The 23,233-nt window shown below is 44.0% G+C and overlaps 1 protein-coding gene across 1 annotated transcript; it reads left to right on the top strand.

Annotated features, from left to right (window-relative positions):
• The first annotated feature begins 4,986 nt into the window (after positions 1-4,986).
• nob1 (NIN1 (RPN12) binding protein 1 homolog) lies at positions 4,987-22,317 on the top strand. Its single transcript, XM_078400816.1, has 9 exons — positions 4,987-5,098; positions 7,415-7,547; positions 10,160-10,293; positions 11,309-11,380; positions 15,500-15,700; positions 15,933-16,142; positions 16,325-16,422; positions 18,452-18,596; positions 19,335-22,317. Exons 1-9 carry the CDS (start codon positions 5,039-5,041, stop codon positions 19,599-19,601), a joined length of 1,320 nt encoding a protein of 439 aa, XP_078256942.1. The 5' UTR covers positions 4,987-5,038; the 3' UTR covers positions 19,602-22,317.
• Positions 22,318-23,233: the final 916 nt, after the last annotated feature.

The following is a 23,233-nucleotide window of genomic DNA, read 5'->3' as shown; positions in this document are numbered from 1 at the left end:
ACCAGTCAGCGGAAAGAATATACATGATTACAATTCACAATGCTCATGCCATTGGGTACCTAAGGTGCATATGAGGTGGTCTTCCAGTTTGCATATGTCCTTACTTTGACAGAGGAGGCCGAGGACAGACAGGTTGATATGGGAACTGGAAGGGTTAAAATGGCTAGTGAGCGAGAGCTTGTGAAGACCCTGAGAGTATGAACATGTTATGTGAATGCAAGAGGCAAGGAACTGCAGATGCTGGAATTCTGAGCAAAACACAAAGTGCTGGAGTAACTCCATGGGTCAGTCTGCATCTGTGGATATAAATGAACGTGCAATGTTTTTCATATGCTGCCTGAACCGCTGAGTACCTGCAGCGCTTTGCTGTAAGTGAATAGAGGTCTTTCTTTTACAGATCATACGTTTGATTATAATTTCTGGAAATCAAAGATATTACTAACTTTTTTTAAGCATTTGTTTACGTTCTTTTGTCAGTAAAGTCCACAGCTTTGTCTTCCCAACATGGATCACATGGAGATGCTGTGATTGCAACAGGTTTGCTGCACATTGGTCGGAAGGAACTGCAGACCAATGAGAGACACGAATGATTTTACACCAAAAATAGGCACAAAATGCTGGAGTAACTCCGCGGCAGCATCTCTGGAGAGAAGTATGGGTAACTATTTGGGTTGAGACCATTCTTCAGACTGAAAGTCAGTGAAAACACAAAATGCTGGAGTAACTCAGTGGAACAGACAGCATCTCAGGAGAGAAGGGATGGGTGACGATTTGGGACGAGACCCTTCTTTAGTCAGGGAAGTCAGGCCAGGGGAAAGATTTTGAGGGTGATATGGAGATATAGAACAAATGAGTGAATGATATGTAAAAAGTAACCATGATCAAGGAAAGGTGGAGCCCAGAATGGTCCTTGACCATCGTTACTTTTTTTACAAATCCTTCATTCATTTGTTCCATAATCTCTCTAAATCATCGTCGAGATCTCTAGTTTCCCATTCCACTGACTCTCAGTCTGAAGAAGGGGTCTTGACCAGAAATGTCCCCCGTTCTTTCTCTCCAGAGATGCTGCCTGTCCTGCTGAGCTACTCCAGCATTTTGTGTGTGCGTTCGCTGCACATTGGGGTCTCCGGGTGCGGTGTTGGATAAGTGTGAGGTTATCCACTTTGGTGGTAAGAATAGGAATGCAGATTATTATCTGAATGGTGTCAAGTTAGGAAAAGGGGACGTACAACGAGATCTGGGTGTCCTAGTGCATCAGTCACTGAAAGGAAGCATGCAGGTACGGCAGGCAGTGAAGAAAGCCAATGGAATGTTGGCCTTCATAACAAGAGGAGTTGAGTATAGGAGCAAAGAGGTCCTTCTGCAGTTGTACAGGGCCCTAGTGAGACCGCACCTGGAGTACTGTGTGCAGTTTTGGTCTCCAAATTTGAGGAAGGATATTCTTGCTATTGAGGGCGTGCAGCGTAGGTTTACTAGGTTAATTCCCGGAATGGCGAGACTGTCATATGTTGAAAGACTGGAGCGACTAGGCTTGTATACACTGGAATTTAGAAGGATGAGAGGGGATCTTATCGAAACATATAAGATTATTAAGGGGTTGGACACGTTAGAGGTAGGAAACATGTTCCCAATGTTGGGGGAGTCCAGAACCAGGGGCCTGTAGGGACATAGGGATTGGCTGGGAGAGTTCGAACCTTCGGATTGGCTAGCGACGTCACGAGGTGTGCCAGCGCGGGAGGGACAAGCAGTCTAGTATTGAACTCCGTCTGATGAAGACGTTTTGTTGGATGTCTACAGTTTTGAGTGTTGCGATTGTCACGGAGGTTTGCCCATGCAATAAACTCTGTCTGCAACACACATCCGCTTCCAGACCCGCCACATTGGTGACCCCGACGTGATCAACGACCACAAGAACATGTCGCAAGAAGGAATGAGCAGTGGGCAGCCGAACGCGGTCGGCGTTCACCTGCCCCCGTTCTGGGCCCACCAACCGCACCTGTGGTTCGTGCAGGCAGAGGCCCAGTTTCACCTCAAGAAAGTCTCGGAGGATCAAGATAAGTTCTACCACTTGGTAAGCAGCCTACAGCCCAAGGTGGCCGCGCGGGTGGGACGGTACCTGACCAGCCCCCCCCAAACCGAGAAATACGAGGGGCTCAAGAAGCTCCTGCTGAGGACTTTTGGTTTTAGCCAAAACCAGCGAGCTCTGAAGCTCCTGCATTTACCGGAGCTAGGGGATCGGCTACCGTCTGTCCTGATGACCGAAATGTTAACCTTGATCGGTGAGCACCAACCTTGCATGAATGTGCGGGGATCACTGGGCGGGATCACTGGGCGGCACGGACTTGGAGGGCCGAAAAGGCCTGTTTCCGGCTGTATGTATATGATATGATATGATATGATGATGATGTTCGAAGCGGCATTCCAAGAGAAATTACCCCGGGACGTCAGGTTAGTTTTGGCGGACGTCTCCTTCGAAGACTCGGTGGCGTTCGCGGAGAAGGCTGACGCGCTCGTAACGGAGGCCTGCCAAGACGGAGCTGCAGCGCCCGCCATTTTGCAGCGGGCCCACGCAACAGAGTTGCACAGGCGCGGCTGGTGTTTTTTCCACAAGCGGTGGGGCGGTGAAGCCCGAAATTGCAGGGCCCCGTGTACCTTTTCGGGAAATGCCTCGGCCGATCGAATATAGAGGCAGTCTCGATCGGCCGCAATACGGGAGCTGTTGTTAGCATCATGCCTCCCCACGGCTGCGAAGTTCGAGCAGGTAGGAAAGGTCCGTCCCTCATTGCGGTCAACGGCAGTCCCATCCGCACCTACGGCAAGAGGGCCATGTCCCTGTCCTTCGGGTCCGAGACCTACCATTGGGATTTCATCGTTGCCGACGTGGGCCATTCATGGCCTGGCACACCCGTCCATTCGGGCGACCTCGGCTATGGTGGCCGCCCGATTTGTCTGGCATGGCCTGCGGAAGCAGGTGGCCACCTGGGCCCGCGCCTGTGTCCCGTGCCAGACCTCCAAGGTCCACCGCCACGTCCAGCCTCCGTTCCAGAATTTCGTGGTTCCGCCCGTCCGTTTTTTCCACATTCACTTGGATTTGGTTGGTCCATTGCCTTCCTCTAGGGGCTACACTCATCTCCTGACGGTGGTCGACCGTTTTACTCGTTGGCCTGAGGCTTTTCTGTTGTCGGACACCTCGGCGGCCTCCTGTGCACGGACCCTGGCGTTACATTGGGTTGCCCGTTTCGGCGTCCCGGCCATCATCACTACCGACCGGCGCGCCCAGTTCACCTCGTCCCTGTGGGTCGCGCTTGCGCAGCTGTATGGGTCTCGCTTGCAGCAGACTACCGCCTATCATCCCCAGGCTAACGGGATGGTAGAACGCTTCCCTCTGCGCCCGCCTGACCGGCCCTGACTGGGCTGACCAGCTGCCTTGGGTCCTCCTCGGCATTCGCACGGCCCCTAAATCCGATCTGGGTACTTCCCCTGCGGGTGCCGGGTGACATCTTTCCTCCATCCTCCGCCCTGCCGCCTTCCGTGCCGTCAGTTTTGGCTTCTCTCCGGGCCCGGGTAGGTTCCCTGGCCCCAGTCCCGGCCTCCCGTCACGGGAGTACCGCAGCGCACGTACCGGCGGACTTACATGACTGCGAGTTTGTTTTCCTCCGGCGGGATTCCCATCGCCCCCCTCTGCAGCCAGTCTACCAGGGCCCGTTCCAGGTGCTGAAAAGAGGGGCGGTCACCTTCACTTTGCAAGTGGGCACCCGACAGGAGCTTGTCTCTGTCTCCCGGCTTAAACCTGCCCACTTGGACCAGGACCGTCCCATTCTGGTGGGTCAACCTCCTCACCGGGGCCGCCCTCTGGCCGGTCCACCTGGTTTCCCAGCTGCGTCTCTTCTCCCACCGCTCGAGCCTCCGCTGCCCCCGGTCGTGTTTCCTCTGCCCCCTCCAGCTGCGCCCCCATCGCTTCCACCTGCAGAGCCCACCCTGACTCCCCCTCCAGCTGCGCCCCCATCGCCTCCACCTGCAGGGCCCTCCCCGCCTCCTTCGTCGCCGGGGGTACCGGCCTCCCCTCTCCGTACTCGTTCACGTCGGGCGGTCCGGGTGCCCGTTAGGTACCGTACCGAGGGTTCTGGGGGGGTAATGTAGGGACATAGGGATTGGCTGGGAGAGTTCGAACCCTCGGATTGGCTAGCGACGTCACGAGGTGGGCCAGCGCGGGAGGGACAAGCAGTCTAGTGTTGAACTCCGTCTGATGAAGACGTTTTGTTGGTTGTCTACAGTTTTGAGTGTTGCGATTGTCACGGAGGTTTGCCTATGCAATAAACTCCGTCTGCAACACACGTCCGCTTCCAGACTCGCCACAGGCCACAGTTTAAGAATAAGGGGTAGGCCATTTAGAACGGAGATGAGGAAAAACTTTTTCACTCAGAGAGTTGTAAATCTGTGGAATTCTCTGCCTCAGAAGGCAGTGGAGGCCAGTTCTCTGAATGCATTCAAGAGAGAGCTAGATAGAGCTCTTAAGGATAGCGGAGTCAGGGGGTATGGGGAGAAGGCAAGAACGGGGTACTGATTGAGAATGATCAGCCATGATCACATTGCATGGTAGTGCTGGCTCGAAGGGCCGACTCCTGCACCTATTGTCTATTGGCTAATCAGCAGCAGGGTTTATGCAGAGAACGGCAAAGATACTAGAGGAACAAGATGGACCACTCTGTCGAAATCGCACTGAAGTGTAGTACGCAAAGGCCATTTTAGTAGGCAAAACTCGCCGTTCGCTATGCCTCTCGCAGTGTAGTCAGTGTTGTGGGGGAACAGTATGTGTGATGATACCATAAAAATGCAAAATATATCTCCTCTATCAATTCACAGATTTTTGTTATTTTTCTTTTAAAATGTTTCTGCAAGTTTCTGCCTACTAAAATGGCGTCGTGACGTACTGCGGGTTTTAGGGTCGAGTGGTCTATCTTGCTCCTCTAGTACCTTTGGTGAACGGCGTCATGTAACGTTGCTCGCGGTTGGACGGCAGCAACAGCAGCGGTTGAAGATGGCGGCGAACCATGTCGTAGCGGACGCTGGAGCTTTCCTCAGAAACGCTCCCCTGCATGTCGGTGCCACATCTTCGTCTGTTGTTTTTTTAATTTCTGGAAGAAGCGCTCTCGGTTGTCAGGGATGCAAGGAGGAACTGCAGACGCCCGGGCCTTCAGTAAAGCACACAAAATGCGGGAGTAGCTCGGCGCGGCGGCATCTCTGGAGAAGGGTCTCGACCCGAACCGTCACCCATTCCTTCTCCCCAGGGATGCTGCCTGCCCCGCTGAGAATTTCGTGTCTATCTTGACTTCGATTCCTCCCTACACATCCCTGGAGATCATGGACACGTGGCGTTTCCAGTCGGGATCCTTCCTCAGACTGTTGAGAGGTCCCGACTCAAAACGTCATCCATCCACGTTCTCCAGAGATGTGTCTGAGCTGCTGAGTTATTCCAGCCTTTTGGTGTTTTATTCACGGCTGTCGTTTACTCTGAGTGTTACCCGTGCCCTAGTCTTGGCTGTGGGAGCGATTTACCCACAGGGAGGGCAGAAATGTTCGTATGGGAACGGATAGAGGGCTTAAAAACCTTGCCAACCGGGAGAGATCCAGCAGATCTCTTGGTGATGAGAGAGCGTAAGCGTTCAGCAAAATGGTCGCCTGGTCGACACTTGGTCTCACGATGCAAAGGAGGCCACATCGGGAGCATCGAATGCAATAAAGGGTTTGAAGAGGTGCATGTGAATGTCTCACCTGGAAGGGTGCCCCCAAATTAAGTTGAGGGAAGAGGAGTAGGGACAGATGTTGCATCTAATGTGTAGGAAGGAACTGCAGATGCTGGTTTACACCGAAGATAGACGCGAAATGTTGGAGTAACTCAGCGGGACAGGCAGCATCTCTAGATAGAAGGAATGGGTGATGTTTCGGGTTGAGACCCTTCTTCAGACTCAGTCTGAAGACCCATCCACAGCTGCTGGAGGGATACCACATTTGCAGAAGAAAAATGACATCTTGGATGTCGTAGAGTGGAAAGCCTCAAATAGGGAGCAGATACGATGGAGTCAGAGAACTTGAGCATAAAGGATCCGTACATAATGCGGATTGGGAAAAACTGTAATCAAGTTAACAGTGGAAGTCAGGGGTTTGTAGTAGACGTTAGTCGATAGTCTGTCCGCTGTGATGGAGACGGAGAAAGGGAAGAGAGGTGTCAGTCCAAGGAAATTTGAGGGCTGGGTGGAATTTAGTAGAAAAGTTGACTAAATTAATGATTTCTGCACGGGTGCAGGAGGCAGCACCAATGCAGTTGTCGATGTGAAGAAAGGGTTGGTGGATATGTTTGGAACAAGGACTGTTCAACGTAACCAACAAAAAGGCCGACATAGCTGGGGCCCATGCGATTACTCATGGCTACAACTTTGACTTGAAGAAAGTGAGAGGAGTCAAAAGTGAATTCGGTGAGGTTCCGCCAGGTGGAGGAGAGTGTTAATATAGGGGAACTGATTGGGTCTCCATTGAAGGAAGAACCAGAGAGTCCTGAGACCTTGCTGGTGGGGGATGAAGTTGTAAAGGTACTGGTATGGTAAAGATGAGGCGATGAGATTCGAATAATTTAACTTTGCTGACGTTTTGAAGAGCATGGGAGGTCTAAAGCAACTGGATGGGATGGGGGAGGGGGGTGGGGCGCTACATAGAATTGAGGTATTTAGAAATGAGTTTGGTGTGGCAGGAGCAGGCAGAAGCGATGCATCTACCACGGTCTATCTGCTAGTGTATTTTGGGAAGGAGGTAGAAATGAGCAGTGCAGGGATAGGGAACTATAAGGTTGGAGATGTAGGGGAGAGATCACCAGAGGTGATGAGATTGGTAATGTTGTGGCCTGGTGTTTGTCTGTAGGGTCATGGTCAAGGGGTAGGTATGAGGAAATGTCCCAAAGCTGATGCTGTCCCTCACCACAGTAGAGTGCAGCCAAGCGGACTACAACAGCACCTCCCTTGTCAGTAGGTTTGATAACAATATTGGGATTGTTACTGAGCAGTGGATAGGCTCTGCATTCAGAGGGGTGAGATTGAAGTTGGTAAGGGAAGTGGTGAAGTCAAGATGGTTGATGTCGCACCGGCAGCAGAAATAAAAAGGGCCAAAAATGGTGAAAGGCAGGTTGAGTCCAGGTGGAGGAAGAATGTTGGAGGGTTCTTCACTGGGAGGCAAGGACTCCTTGTTAGAGAAATTGGCCAGGAGGCAAAGGAAGAAGATCTCAACATCATGAATTCATTGAGGTGTGGACATAGGGGTATGAAGATTTTCTACTAGCTTGGTCTCTTTCAATCTGGGCCAGGATTTTATCACGTTAACAGTGATCGCTAAGATTTTATTACAATATTTCTTTTTGTTTCAAAAGGAGTTTGGAAAAAATATTTACACATTAAAAGAAGTTGTAAATGAAATAAGGGATAAGGAAACAAAACAAAGGCTGGCAGTTTTGCCATACCGGCTTCATTTCAAAGAGCCTTTTCCTGAATACATCAGACAAGGTAAGTTTTACTTCGCCCTAGTGATTCACTTGACTTAAAGCTTTAAAAAAATGTGTATGGAACTTTAATCAGTTTCTTATAAAGCTGGCATTAAATTGTTTTTTAATTTTATGTTTTTTATACAAAATTGATTTCTGTGAAGTACTAACTTGCAATCATATTTCCAGATGTCTCCCTAAATGCTTTTCATGTATTCAATTGCCTTGAAATGAGCCAGTTGTGTTGATGTGCACAGTGGCTATTTTTTAATCTAGCTGTGATGCAGTTAGTCTCTGACAGTTCAAGATGGACCATGTGAAACAAACACATTTTGATAAGCTGGCTTCCACCAATGTGACCAATACCATTGACAGTGAACTAGCCAAATATTTCAGCAAGTGAAACAACAGAAAATTATTGCGTGTTGCTTTAATGTCATAAAAGCAGCTACGTTCCCAAGGACAGTATTTCTATTTACGACAAAAAGTCAATGACAAAATAAAAGAACATTAAACAAAATGATACAAATTGCAAAAAGCAGTCTGAGATCATGAAAGAATATGGTTGCAGAAAGAACTCAAAGAAAATATGAAAAGACACAATGGCGCAGTGGTAGAGTTGCTGCCTCGCAGCACCAGATACCCGAGTTTGATCCGGAGTTGTATGGAGTTTGTACATTCTCCCCATGACCGACCGCGAGATGTACAGGTTTGTAGGTTAATTGGGTTTGTTAAAGATTGTAAATCCTAGTGTGTGGAAGGATAGTGCTAGTGTATGGGGTGATCGCTGGTCGGCACGGTCTTGGTGGGGCAAAGGGCCTGTTCCATGCTATATCTCTAAACTAAACTTCCAAGAGATATCAATAATGGCTATATCAGGGAAGAGCGGGGTGAATGGGTGCAATGCAAGTTCCTTGTAAACTAATAATGGTGATATTCTATTGAAAATAGAAAACTGAACAATTATTTCGTGTCAATATTTTGAATAGATTGCATGCGCGAGGAAACTAATGTAGGATAAACTTCTATTGCTGGCAAAGTACTGGTGTTTAAGCTCAAAGATGGATTTGATTCATATTTTGAAACTCCTAGATGGAGCTAGCGAGGCTTTCTAAAGGGGTAATCTATGCATGACAATGCTTGTTGTATTTTTCTTCAGAATGATGTAAGTAATGATCAGGAGCATGTCTATGGATGTTACTTGTATGAAAAATAAATTTGTGGAATTGAAGACAAATTATAGGCCTAGCTAGCAAAACATGAAATATCAATGGATGATGTAAATAGATACGGTTGTGATATCAGGGCGACTCAGTGGCGCAGTAGTAAAGTTGCTGCCTTACAGCGCCAGTGACCCAGGTTCGATCCTGACTACGGGTGCTGTCTGTATGGAATTCTTATGTTCTCCCTGTGATCGCGTGGGTTTCCTCCGGGTGCTCTGGTTTCCTACCATATTCCAAAGACGTACGTAAATTGGCTTTTGTAAACTGTCCCCAGTGCGTAGGATAAAACTAGTGTATTACTGGTCGGCACGGACTCGGTGGGCTGAAGGGCCTGTTTCCTCGCTATATTTCTAAAAACGAAAACTGTAATCTGTTAAAGTAAAGTATGAGATCTTTTGGGGGTAATAAATGGGATGGTGAGTGTGAAGTTACTAATAGTGCAAAGGGCGGCACGGTGGCGCAGCAGTAGAGTTGCTGCCTTACAGCGAATGCAGCGCCGGAGACTCGGGTTCGATCCTGACTACGGGCGCCGTCTGTACGGAGTTTGTATGTTCTCCCCGTAACCTACGTGGGTTTTCTCCGAGATCCTCGGTTTCCTCCCACACTCCAAAGACGTACAGGTATGTAGGTTAATTGGCTGGGCAAATGTAAAAAATTGTCCCTAGTGTGTGTAGGATAGTGTTAATGTGCGGGGATCGCTGGGCGGCGCAGACCCGAAGGGCCTGTTATTGCGCTGTATCTCTAAATCTAAATCTAAATTCGAAACAACTTGGGCCTCCATGTATATTATTATATATTTGGGCCAAGGAAAAAAAAGGAAAAAGGCTATTAGATACTCGCCTTTATAATGAGAACCAGAAACATATTGGTACTGCTGGAACAATGGTTATACCACCGCTAGTGCGATCTGTTCAACTCCTCATCCTTGGAAGGAGTGCATTGTTGATTTCCCAGAACAATAGCGAGATTAAATTATAACAGAATACATGTGCAATGGTGTGGGCTATTGGTTTATGTCTTGCCCCTTGAGTCAACTCTGTGAATTCAGATATTGAAATACTAAACATTAAATTGTAACATTGAGGCAGTGCTGCATTATTTGAGGGCTACTCTTGGTTGTCAAGGTAGAGCAGAGTCAACCTCTCGTTTCAGCAAATGTAAAATATCCCATGTGACTTTAAACAGGAGGGGTCTCCTGGGGTTATGTGACAAAAACAAATGTCTTATTTATGTTTGTGGAACCTCCTTGTGGGAATTGATTGGTCGCTTTGCCAATATTTCAAAATATTTCAAAATCATTCATGGGTTAGCACTGAGGATGTTTAAAGTACTTTATTAATACAAGTTTGTTCATAAATCTAATTTTAAAGATAGTTAAAACATTTTTTTATTTTCACTATCTTCTTCATAGTGTCTGAATTTTCAAAGAAAACTGGCGACTACCCCAGTCTGTCAGCAACTGACATTAAAGTTCTGGCACTAACCTGTCAACTTGAAACTGAGTTTGTGGGAGCTGGCCACTTGAAAAAAGAACCCACACAAAAAGTAAGTAATTTATCAGTTTCAATTTCTTTTACTGGGTTCTTTAATGTCGGAAAAGCAACTAATCAGATGCCCATGGCTGTACAGCAGGACTGTAGATTAACTTTTCATTGTGTAGGTAAGTTGATATCCTGTTTCAGTTCCCCGAGGGCAGATTTTTTTTTATTATTAAGGAAGGTTTCTACATTTAGTAAGGGTTGTACCAGAAACATTAAACACTGGAATTTGAACGTATACAACACCTGAATATTTAGTGATGCAGTATAGCAGTTCTTGCCCACCTGCTCCAACATCCATTCAGCATCCAAGCTTGTGCTGAAAAGTGAAAATCAATATTACTTCAAATGCCAGCGAAAGAAAGGAACACCTGATCACGCATCATTGACCTTTGGCAGCACGATCAAAATGAGAAGCACCCGGGTTCAATACCCCTCAATGCCCCAGAAATTCAGCCATATTTATAGAATATAATTGCATTTTGTCATGAAGATCTGTTCTGGTGACAAGAGAACAATCTAAAAATGGGCTTCCATTATCCACCTTTTCAAGGAGATTTGTCTCCCAACCAAATTTTATTTTACACCAGTGACTTGTATTTATCCTGTATGCACACTCAATAGGAGCACTTTTATTTCTTCGCAGCCTCTTGGGTAGTCTATTCCAAATATTTACATGGTAGATGAAGATTTTTTTTCTCGGCACAGTCCTGAGTGGTCAGCCCTTAATCTGCGAGTGTGACCCCTGGCTCTAGACATTGCGACAAGGGCAAACAATATCCCTGAATGGTCCCAACCTGAATAAAATTGCTCCTATTGAATGTGCATATGAGGATAAATAGAAGTCACTGGTGTTACATAAAATTTGGTTATTTGCAAGGTAATACATTCACGGAATGTATCCTGCCTAAAACACACATTTCCTCAAAATATGCACATCTCATCAGTAATCCAGTGATTATTTTATGTAATTAGATACAAGCATTGTGAAAAAAAATCAAATTTTGCTTCTTTTTTTTTAGGTTGAAGTGAGCAGCACTTTAAGACACCCTGAGTCACTCATCAACCTAGCAGGCTTTCATCTGCCATCTAAGGTAAACAAAATTACAAATACATGGTTTAGAACATTGTAAAGAATTTGTTCTATTTTGAGCAACAACATGAAACAAAAAATGCTGCAAATAATCTACGGTCAAGCAGCAACTATGGGGGAAAAATGTTACGTTTCAGATCAATGATCTCTCTTCAAGCACTTCAGGCCATTGGCCTGAAACAACATTTCTGTTCCCAGTGATGCTCCCTGATTGGCTGAGTATTTGCAGCATCTGTTGTATTTTGTGGCTTTTGAGGGGAGTGAGTGGGTGTGGGTGGAAATACCAGTTGATAGCTTCATAAATATTGCTTTTGTATTTTCCATTACCAAAGTTTCTAACAGAAAAGAACTGTAGTCAATAGACAATAGGTGCAGGAGGAGGCCATTCGGCCCTTCGAGCCAGCACCGCCATTCAATGTGATCATGGCTGATCATTCTCAATCAGTACCCCGTTCCTGCCTTCTCCCCATACCCCCTGACTCCGCTATCCTTAAGAGCTCTATCCAGCTTTCTCTTGAATGCATTCTTGTGATAAAATGTGACAATCTATTTACACACAGGATTCTTCAAATAACAAATGAGATGACATTAGATGATGAATGAAGTTGTGATTGAGATTGAACGTGGTTGTGAATCACACTTTGGTTGTAGATTTTCTTTTTTCACAGCTTGCAGTTGTTACATTTCCAGGAGAGAGAGAATGAATCCTCCAAGGCAAGCTAAAAGAACTACTAAGGCAAGCTAAAAGACCTGCAGAACACAGCTGAAAGCCTACAGAAAACAGTTGAACATTGTTTCTTATTTATAGAAGATATTTGGGCTAGCAATCCCTACAGTGCTTCTTACTGGCTTAAAACCAATCAACCAGATTGTGTCCCTTCCTTTTTTGTCCTGATACTTGGCATTATCTCATTACCTTCATACTAATAAGGGCTTGTTGTTCAAAATTCTGCCTTGGTTTTATCAATTCCATTGGTTTAGGCTGGTCCTTACCCAAGGCCATAGCCTGTTTGTTGTCCCTGGGCTCTACAGGTTTAAAAGAAAGTCAGCTGCTATAATCATTTGAGACATTTTGGCACACAATATTAGTTGTCCGTGCACCAAGTAACAGCTTCACCAAGCTCATTTCATGTGGGAGGCATGTTTCCAGGTTTTCTTTCCTTTTACCTTAACTACTGCATGGGCGGTCAGTAGCACCTGGAAAAGTCTTTCCCACGCAAAACCCAATGATTCTTTTTGTAGTTTCTTCATGTAGACCCAAACAGTGAGGACAATGTTGTGTCCCCCTAGGCTGCCAATACCTGTTGGGAAGCAAAACTGACAGCTTTTTGTTAGAACTTGACAATATTTTGAGGCCAGTTCATTGGCTATATTTAAGAGGGAGTTAGATGTGGCCCTTTTTTGCTAAAGGGATCAGGGGGTATGGAGAGAAGGCAGGTACAGGCTACTGAGCTGGATGATCAGTCATGATCATATTGAATGGCGGTGCAGGCTCGAAGGGCCGAATGGCCTACTCCTGCACCTATTTTCTATGTTTCTATGTTTCTATATTTTAATGCGCCACTCTTCAGGTGACAATCAACCTTTAGCAAATCAATAGTTCGCAGCTGGGACATGGGCCTGCCAGTAATTAGTTCAAAGGGACTTTGGTCCATAGGTCTACTTGGTGTTGCCCTAATGCTGCATATGAATAGTGCCAGTACCTGAGACCATGGCATTCCTCTTTGATGGTATTTAGCTCACCTTTGTTTCAAGGTTCGATTTGCATGTTCCACTTGACCCAAGGATTGAGGGTGGTGATGGCGGAACAAGTCACGAGTAACATTTGACATTGCTTCCTTAGTGGCCTTGTCATTCCCCTAGTGCATTCCCCTGCACCTCCCACATACCATCCTTTATCATGGGCTTTCCTCTTCAAAACAGCCACTTCTCGCAGCAGGCAGATGGCTTCTAATAGGCCTTGGACTTTTCCATTCCAAATTGAACTGTCAGTGGCAGAAAGAAATCTTCTTGTTCTCCATTGCTGTCCAAAGTCATGGGCCACCCTGAAAGCATATCTCGAGTCCGTGTAGATATGAGCCAACTCGTGCCGAATAGCAGCTTCCGACAGAGTCCTCGGCTCATCCAGTTGGGATGACGTCCCTGTGGGCACACAACAATGTGCCCTGATCTCATGTAGGTTTGCAATGGCCCACCCTGGTTTCCTGATGCTGTTATCAACAAAGGAAGAGTCATCTGTAAAAAGGATCAGGTCAGGATTCTGTAGAGCCTCGGAGCTCTTTCCTTTCTATGGGTTTGAGTTGCATAAATCTTTGCCATTCCTTGAATTCATCAGAAGGAGGAGCTGAGGGAAGGGGAGACTCTAACTAGTACTCCACTGGAGAAACCCTGGGCCTTCAACCTTGCCTGGTACAAGTTGGCCCAGTAACCCTCTTCCTTGCAACAATAGCATTTTTTAGGTCACCTGTCTGGCTTTACCCTCGTCTCATGTTGTCTTGACCTCCCGCCTGCGTAGCCAGACGTTTTGCGCCGGTATTCTTGTCCATGTACGTATCCCTCTTCTCCCAGTTGAGCTACTCTACCTTTGGCATTTTGGACAGTTCCAGTTTTAGTCCTGCCACAATGGCTGACTGGCTGATTTCAGGGGACTGAAAGAGCAGTCATCCATCTTATCCTATTTGACGACCACCCCCCAGTGTTCTTGCCAAACGGCCTTGAATCATTCACTGTACTTTGAGACATCTTCTGTTGTTCACTTTTGGCAGGCCGCTATCTTTCTCCAGTCGGTATGAGGACGGCTGCAGGTTCTAAGCCCTGTCGTTATGTTCTTCCAACCTTCGTCCAGGTTCTGCTCCTGGTCTCCCGGCCCGTATTATTAACGTTTTGAGTCTCACAGGAGTCCTGACCGGGAACCATAATCGGCAAGATCTATACTCCATCCCAGGGATGTAGATAATATAAGGGCGGCACGGTGGCGCAGCGGTAGAGTTGCTGCCTTACAGCGAATGCAGCGCTGGAGACTCTGGTTCGATCCTGACTACGGGCGCCGTCTGTACGGAGTTTGTACGTTCTCCCCGTGACCTGCGTGGGTTTTCTCCGAGATCTTCGGTTTCCTCCCACACTCCAAAGACGTACAGGTATGTATGTTAATTGACTGGGCAAATGTAAAAATTGTCCCTAGTGTGTGTAGGATAGTGTTAATGTGTGGGGATCGCTGGGCGGCGCGGACTTGGTGGGCCGAAGGGCCTGTTTCCGCGCTGTATCTCTAAATCTAAATCTAAAAAAAAAAAACGTCACAATCAGTCTAGTCATTCCTACAGAGGATTGACACGGAATGCTGGAGTAACTCAGTGGATCCGACCATCTCTGGAGAAATGGAATAGATGACGTTTTGGATCGAGACTCTTCTTCAGTCCCTGACTCTCAGTCTGAAGAAGGGTCTTGACCCGAAACGTCACCTATATCTTTTCTCCAAAGATGCTGTCTGACCCGCTGAGTTACTCCTGCATTTGTGTCTATCTTTGGTTTAAACCAGCATGTGCAGTTCCTTCCTACACATTTAGTTGCCCCTACATCTTGACTCCTCCTTTGTTGGGATGCGGTAGTCACCAGGACCATTGGTCAATCATCTTTGGGTCAGTAAGTATGTGCTGCCATAGGAAACCGAGTTGCAACGTCACAGTGGTCTTGCTGCCCATGTCGTTTTTTAAGACTTGGTCTTTATTTGCTTTTGATTCTCTAGGACCACAGGTAACAGCCAGTATGATCTGGCCCATGTGTTTAGTTTTTGTTGCCTGGTGTCAAGGTGGGAGGAGAGTGGAAATGGCTCAGATTCTTATTCTAATCTGAACTATTAGTTTCATCTGAAACTTCAATCTCTCACTGAAATGATGGATTAGGTACGTTGGAATGAAGTTAATATGTACAAGTCTTGACTTTCTGTTGAATTGTGTACCTCGGTGATTTAACATGCCTTGCAGGTCAATGCAAGTCAAGTAAAGATTTTATTATTGAATGCTACCTACAGGTTAAAGGTATTTGATCATTCAGAAACACATGTAAGTTTGTGCCAATGCAACAAATGTAAGAAAAATCTAAAATCATTGTTATTTTTATGAAGCGGAATTCTGAGAGCGGTGTCACAAAAGAAGATTGTGTACGTCCTTTAAGTTCAGAGGAGCCGGGTCATCCAACTGGAACAGGACATTCTAGTGAGTCTCAAGAAGCTGATTTATCAGAATTTGGTGCCTTTCGGTTCTGGAGAAACCCACTACCGAATATTGAAGATGATATCCAAGATTTTTTCGCAAGTAATTTGCTCGTAAGTTTTATTGGTTATTGGATTATTAATGTGAAACGTCTACATTTCTATTCTGACATTTTGAGCATTCAGAGTATTTTTATGGGGTGCTTTTTCTCTATCATATACAAGCAATGCATGTACAAGATGAGTAAATATAGGTCAACTTTATCAACCAGATTAATTTCAAGGCACTGAAAATAATTCTGGGCATTCTAATTGTAACATTTTGCTGCTTTTCACAAACTGACAGAACAAAGAGAATATCTGCATTTCAAGAGAGAGATCATTGAACCAGGACCAAGAAGGAGCACTTGGGAGTGAGGAGGAGGAGGATGACGATGATGACAATGAAGGGTGGATAACGCCAAGTAACATTCAGCAGATTTATCGAGATATGGGCTGCTCTGAGACAGCAGTGGATGTCAAAGTTGGCTGTATGACCACAGATTTTGCTATGCAGGTAACATCTGGATTCTGGGTCTACTAATCCATCATCTGTCACTTAAAATCCATTAATTTATTTCACATTATTTTTTCTGATCACACGGAATATGTAAATTGACTGCTGCATTTGCCTTTCTTGCAAATCGCGGAGATTGAGATCAATGCAAAATGCTAATTGCGATTGCTTTACTTTCTTAGAATGTCCTTATTCAAATGGGGCTTCATGTTATTTCTTTGAATGGAATGATTATAAAGCAAGTAAGGAACTACATTCTGCGCTGTCATGCATGTTTCAAGTGAGTATTAATGACTGAGGGGTTGGTTTCCCTTTTTATAGATGCTGGCTGATTTGTGTTTTCAGCATTTTCTGTTTTTATTTGAGTATTAATATACATTGTAGATATTTTGAGGTATCTGAAACTAAAAACGGGATGCATAAATGACCAGGGATATCAAGGAGTAATTGGAGATTACCACATAAAATGCTTGCTTTCATTACGTTATTATGTGTCAAACCCTGTGTAGAACTTGGGAACAATTTAATATATTTTTTTAAAAGGCAAGATAAAAGATACATAAGAGGCTACATCAGTGAGAATAAAGAATTGATTAAGTAGCCGACGTGATATTAGTATGTAGTAATACAAGACATGAGAAAACAAATACATTTTCAAAACATTTGAGAATCTGAGCATAGAATTGGAAGCACACTAATTTGATAGAATGCAGTAACCTTCAGCATCTCTGAAAGAGATAAGAATCCAACACCAGTATTATAGACTACTCTGCCTGCATGGTGTTCTGACATGGCATACTGACCTTGAGCACCAACCAGTCCAGTTTACCCACATCCATTTAATTGAGTTGTAATTCTCGTCCTTGCAAGGGGAAAATATTCTATTCTCATGGGACTCGGAGGCAGTATCCAGTGAGCATTAACGAGCATAGATAACTGCAAAACCAGTTATTGGTCCTGTATTGTGTTCAAGCTCCAAGCCAAAGAGCACAGTGTTGTTTTACATTTTTCATATCAGACATGTTATTGCTGACTTTTCATATTTGGGTGTTTCCGTAAATAAGGGTACCAACCTGTGACAAAGGTGGCCAAATTTGAAAGTTATTGATTCATAATGAAATACCACAGCATTAAAAATGGGCCTACCTATGATATTTTTGAGCTAATTTGTGATCAAAATCGACCAAAATTTAATACCGTCAAAATTTGGGGGGAAAACGGGGGAAAAAATAAAATTTATAAGACATATGGGACACTTACTGATTTCTAAGCTCCCTTACAAAATGTTGGCACCTAAGCCACCACGAGGTCCGTAGTTCACACCAGGGTTATTATAATTTGCGTTGAGTGCAAAAAAAACGCGTTACAGCGCTAGAAATTGCATTGACAACGTTACTCAATGGGAGGAACTACTGAATGAGACATCGCTAAAATAGGTGAGCAAACTAGATTTTTATTTCATGATTTTAAGTTTTATTCATTATTAAGTATTTCAATGGAAAGCTTAAACACAAAATATAACAATAAAAGAGAGACAATAAATATAAAAATGGTTACTCTGCTTTTAATTCACACATTACACACATGACCAAAGGGACACTGGTGCAAAATTGCATGTTCTGGTGCAAAAACGGGGCATCAGAAAACCATCTTATTGGGTGTTTAATGATAAAAATCATAAGCATAATCAGAATTTGGGTTGTATAGAGTTATTTAATTGCAAAATTAATGTAATCTTTCTGGTTTAAATTAGCCTAAGGATTTGATGAAATCCTGCTTAAAATGTCACATAAAAAGGCAAGAAAACACAGGGACACATCTGATATTTTTCTTTATAAAAACAGATTTATTTTTGCTTCATCTTATTATTTTGGCTATACACCATGATCTATACTACTTAAAATACAGGATATGAAACAATGGGAATATTTCATAAAAAACAGGAAAATAACCTGGACGTTTGGAGACCTTCAGTTTCACTACTGAGTGCGGTATTTATTTACGGAAACACCCATTTACATATTCATCCATTTCATAATGTGCACTGTCACATTAGAATATCTTATTATTCTATTGTTGCTAAGGCTAATTGTAGCACACCCCACACAGCTGAAATTTGCATTCTGGAATCTAGCCTAAATCTTCAGTCTGTGTGACTAAGTTAATAAGACAACCAGAAAGCAACATGGAAAATCATGCAATAGAGAAATATAATGCTCAATTAATTTATTAGTAAACACGAAGGAACAATGAAGATAATTGAATGTCTGAGTTGTGCACTAATCTTATCTCTGCTTTTGTTTAACTAGGACCACAACTAATATGAATAAGAAATTCTGCCCAAACTGTGGTAACAAGACGCTAAAAAAGGTTGCAGTCACTGTGAACGAGGATGGCAGTCTTCTCTTCCACTTGTCAAAAAACCCCAAAGTGCTAAATCCACGAGGTCTACGGGTAATATCACTATTCCTTTGTACTATTTAGTATGAAATATGTTGAGAGGTTGCATGAATTTTGGTATTTATCTCTCTAATTACTTTTAACATTGTTATACAAAATTGAAAAGATTATAGTTTGCATATTTAAAAGTGATGCATGGATATTGAGTTGCAGCCTTAAAACAATATTTCAGGATTGATAATTTCATTTTTTAACATTCCATTGTACTGGGTCAATTAGACATTGTTTTTACAATATAGTTTAAAGTGGTGCGTTCTGCCATAGATGAGTGTGGTTTAGGGGTGGGGAGTTAATTCATTAAACTCGATGGGAAAAGAAGTAGTGCACTAAATGGTATAATTGATAATTTCACCTCCTCCACTTTGTGCCTTTAATGCGAGTGATTTAAGGAGGTGAGAGGGGAGATGATGGAGAACTATTTAACAGCACAATTCCTTTAAAGGAAAATTGCAACATTATATACAATAACTCTTGAAGTGTGGTGGTATAAACGGTATTGTGGAATGTAGTAAAGCTTTATAGAAAATAGAAAAAGATGTTTAAAAATATTTGAGGGAATAAGTGTCATGCATCTGATGAAACGAGCTATTCCTTTTTAAGATTAATCTTTTCTTTGGTAAATCATGGTTGATCATAATTTGAAAATAATTGTGATTTCGTTAGCATGATCCATTTACATTTCTGGACTTACAATTCTCTGAGTGAAATTATATATTTCCCCCTCTCCAATAGCACCCTCTGCCATTACCACACGGTGGGAAACATGCCAGTAATCCGCACTTGAGTGAGGACCAGAACTTCCCTCAGCAACGACTATCCAAGAAAGCGAGGCAGAAGACAAATGTCTTTGACCCAGATTACATTGCTGGGGTGTCCCCATTTGTGGAGAATGATATCTACAGCAGAGCTGCGAACTTAAACATTCGGGACGGCAGATTAGGAGGTGGGAGGAGGAGGTTGAACCCAAATGCTGCATCAAAAAAATTCACTAAGAAATAAATATTTTTCTTCCCAGCTGTGTCATCCCAATTTTCAATATCTTACTAGAGTTTTGATTAAACATTTCAACTATATGAAAATATTCCAAAGACGTACAGGTATGTAGGTTAATTGACTGGGTAAATGTAAAAATTGTCCCTAGTGTGTATAGGATAGTGTTAATGTGCGGGGATCACTGGACGGTGCGGACTTGGTGGGCCAAAAAGGCCTGTTTCCGCACTGTATCTGAAATATGAAAATAAATATGAAAATATAAAAGTATGTGTGTATCATGTAAATTCATCGGGAGTTATTGAAGTGTTCATTATTGAATGTGCTTTTAGATAATGGTTCTTTTAATTATTTACACAAGCTGTTATAAACTAGAAACCCCTTATGCGAGACTGTTTTCTAAAGGATATATTTATACTTGTACTACTAGGGCATAGGATTTAGCTGACCAAAACTGCATGATGCTTATCACATTAATATACCAAGAAAGCAATATTTTGGCTTACAGCTTCTCTTAAGCAATCCCTTGCAATCAAAGATAATGTGTTTTTGTGGGTTCTGAGGTAGCTGATGAGGGCGAATAGGGCCTTCAGAAGGCTATAGGAGGTGCCTGATGATGGTCAGCAGGAGAGTTAGAGGAGATAGACACAAAAAGCTGGAGTAACCCATTGGGTCAGACAGCATCTCTGGAGAAAAGGAATAGGTGACATTTTGGATAGAGACCCTTCTTCAGGTGGAGAGTTCCTTCCACAATTTTTGCTGGACTTCTGCATGCTGCAAACAAAGGGACTAGTGATTCCCAATTCCCTCTCAATGCGCTTCCCATTTTGAGTGGACTTGAGCCAAGAATCCCATGAGGTACTGGGGATGTTGCACCTTTTCAAAGAGGCTTTGAGAACATATTTGAATAAGTTCTTCTGTCCTCTTGGTGACATCATGCTCTGATGAACATAAAATGTGTCTTTTGGAAGTGTGGTGTCAGGCACAAGAAGAAAGCTTCTGGCTGGGACTGCCCTTGTGAGAGCACATTTATCCTACCACAAAATATAAAACGCTGATGGAACTCTGTCTTAGGCAGCAGCTGAGGAGGGAATGAATACATGCCATTTTGGGTCAAAACCCTTTTAGATTTATTTTAGTAGCAGGGAGTAAGCTGGAAAAGAAGTGGGGATGGGACAAAGCTTGGTAAGTGAGGGGAGGAGAGGGGTGGAGTAGGAGACAAAAGGGTGTCAGATAAGGAAAGAGCCAAACTTTGTCCTACTCCCATTTCCTTTCCTGCTTTTTCCCCTCTACTCAGTCTGAAGAAGGATCCTGACCCAAAATGTTGCCTATCCATTCCCCCCACTAATGCTAGCTCACCCACTGCGTTTATCCAGCGCATATGTTGCTCAAGATTCCAGCAGTTGCGGTTCCTTGCATCGACACTTGACCTACCAGCGGATTTGGAAGATTTTGTAGTGATGGTGATTGCTATCCAATGCTTTGGGGTGCATGATGTAGGTAGCCATGCCCTGGAAACATACAGGAATACAAGGGTAATTGTTGTCTGATAGACAATGAGCTATTCTGATGTTTAAGGTAATGAGTTTCATCAATACTTCTGAGGGACAGCTTTAATTTATATTTGGCAAGGCAGGGATTAAGCAGGATAATAAGCATGGCTTTGGTAATGGATCAACTTTTTTAGATCCATTAACGCATATTCTGACTGGATATTCGGCTTCCAAATGCTGACATCTAAACTTGCGACAATAGTGTTTATAATATTTATACACAAATGGTCCACCATGTAGCTCTAATTAAATAAACAAGATACAATCATGTTATCCAAAATGTTGTACACAACTTTTTGATTAACTTTAAGTGTTGAACATGCCATGGGTCTGACATGCAGTCCTATCCCATCAGATAAGTCAATGCATCTGTATACTTCACTGTCTTTATGGTTATATTGAACTCTAATCATATAAGCAGTTCTTATCAGGGCTGTGGAGTCGATACCCAAAACACCCGACTCCGACTCTTTGATTTCTTGTGTATCCGACTCCGACAGCCTCCAGCAGCAACAAAATTGCTCCGACTCCCACTCCACAGCCCTGGCTCTTACTGCACATAATTCCATATTTTCCCAGGGTACTGATAAGATAAGTGCATTTTATACTAGATTTAAGTTTCCATCCTCAATTGATCCAATTTAAAAAGGATAGCATTTTGCATTATAAAGGTAATTTACAGTGCACTATAAGTTATTGTAGTGATTAATATGTAGTGGAAAATTGTTAATTTAACTAATTTAAATCATCTTTATTTGTAAAGTGAGTGAAGATTTGAGTGCAAATTGGTATTTGTTGATACATTTGAGATTACAGTTCTGTAATGTTTAAAACACAGTTCTCTCCGCATTTGAATAAAGATCTTATTTAGAAAATCAAGTTAGTAATACTTATTATGTTGGCTTCGCATGTTGATATTAAAATCTGTGTGCTATACTAGGTTAAATTGGGTGTTGATAAACTTAAATTCGTGCTCCCTGGCTACTGACTTGTATAACAGTGGAAACATCTTAACTGCAAGTACTGCAATTTTGAACATGTGCTTACATTCCAAGCCATGTACTTGGATTTTCAAAATGACTGCTGCATGGGTGCGCACACAGTGGACTTGAGACAAATATAAACATAGCACAAAAAGTAAGGAAATTTGTGTTCGGTAGATTATTTCTTTGTTGTATCAATGCTTCTTGGCAATAAATCTTATACCGTTGGAAAGCCTGTTTATTTCCCTTTTAAATGGTGCCACATTTGTAAGGAACATGCATTTGTGGGATGAGCAGCAGAGCTGAGTATATGGGTTGCGCCCATGAAAAATTTGCCAAATCTTCTCTGCCAATGCCAAACAGCTTATTCTGCTGTTGCTTTTGACTCTTGTTTTGAGCTTCTGGTACCCCCAGGTGCTGACAATCGGGTGTCTGATTGGCAGCATCTGTGAGCATGGGCCCTGCTACAGTGGTCAGTAGGTGTCTGCTCCATGAATCGGCATGCCACGTTTGACTGATCTGGATAGGGCCCGTGCGATAGGGCAACTTCAAGCTGGTGTTCCGCAAAACCAAGTTGCGGCATTATTTGGAGTGAGCCCTAGTACCATCTCCAAAGTGAAGGCCAAGTTCCATATAACGGGGGATGTCAGAGACAGGCCGCGAAGTGGGCGTCCCAAGAAGACGACACCCGAAGAAGACCGTTGCCTCACCCTGTCAGCACTTAGGAACCGTAGGCTGTCTTCTACAGATTTGCAGTCAAGGTTTGCAGGACGAGATGGCCGACGGCTCTCTGCCCAGACAATTCGGAACAGACTGCACGCAGCCGATCTCCGGTCTCATAGGGCTGCCAGGAGGCCTGCCATGGCTGCCCTTCACCGTCAGGCTCGTTTGCGCTGGTGTCGGCAATACGTGCACTGGAACCTGAACATGTGGAGGAACGTTATGTTCAGCGATGAGTCCAGATTCTGCCTACGGCAGTTGGATCATAAGTTCAAAGTGTGGAGAAGACGCGGAGAACGCTATGCTGATTGCTGCACCGATAAAGTAACATCTTTTGGTGGAGGCAGTGTGATGGTGTGGGGCGGCATCTCCCTCACTGGAAAAA

This window comes from Rhinoraja longicauda, chromosome 6 (assembly GCF_053455715.1).
Source record: "Rhinoraja longicauda isolate Sanriku21f chromosome 6, sRhiLon1.1, whole genome shotgun sequence".
Taxonomy (NCBI): domain Eukaryota; kingdom Metazoa; phylum Chordata; class Chondrichthyes; order Rajiformes; family Arhynchobatidae; genus Rhinoraja; species Rhinoraja longicauda.
This window is presented reverse-complemented; position numbering and strand designations above follow the sequence as displayed.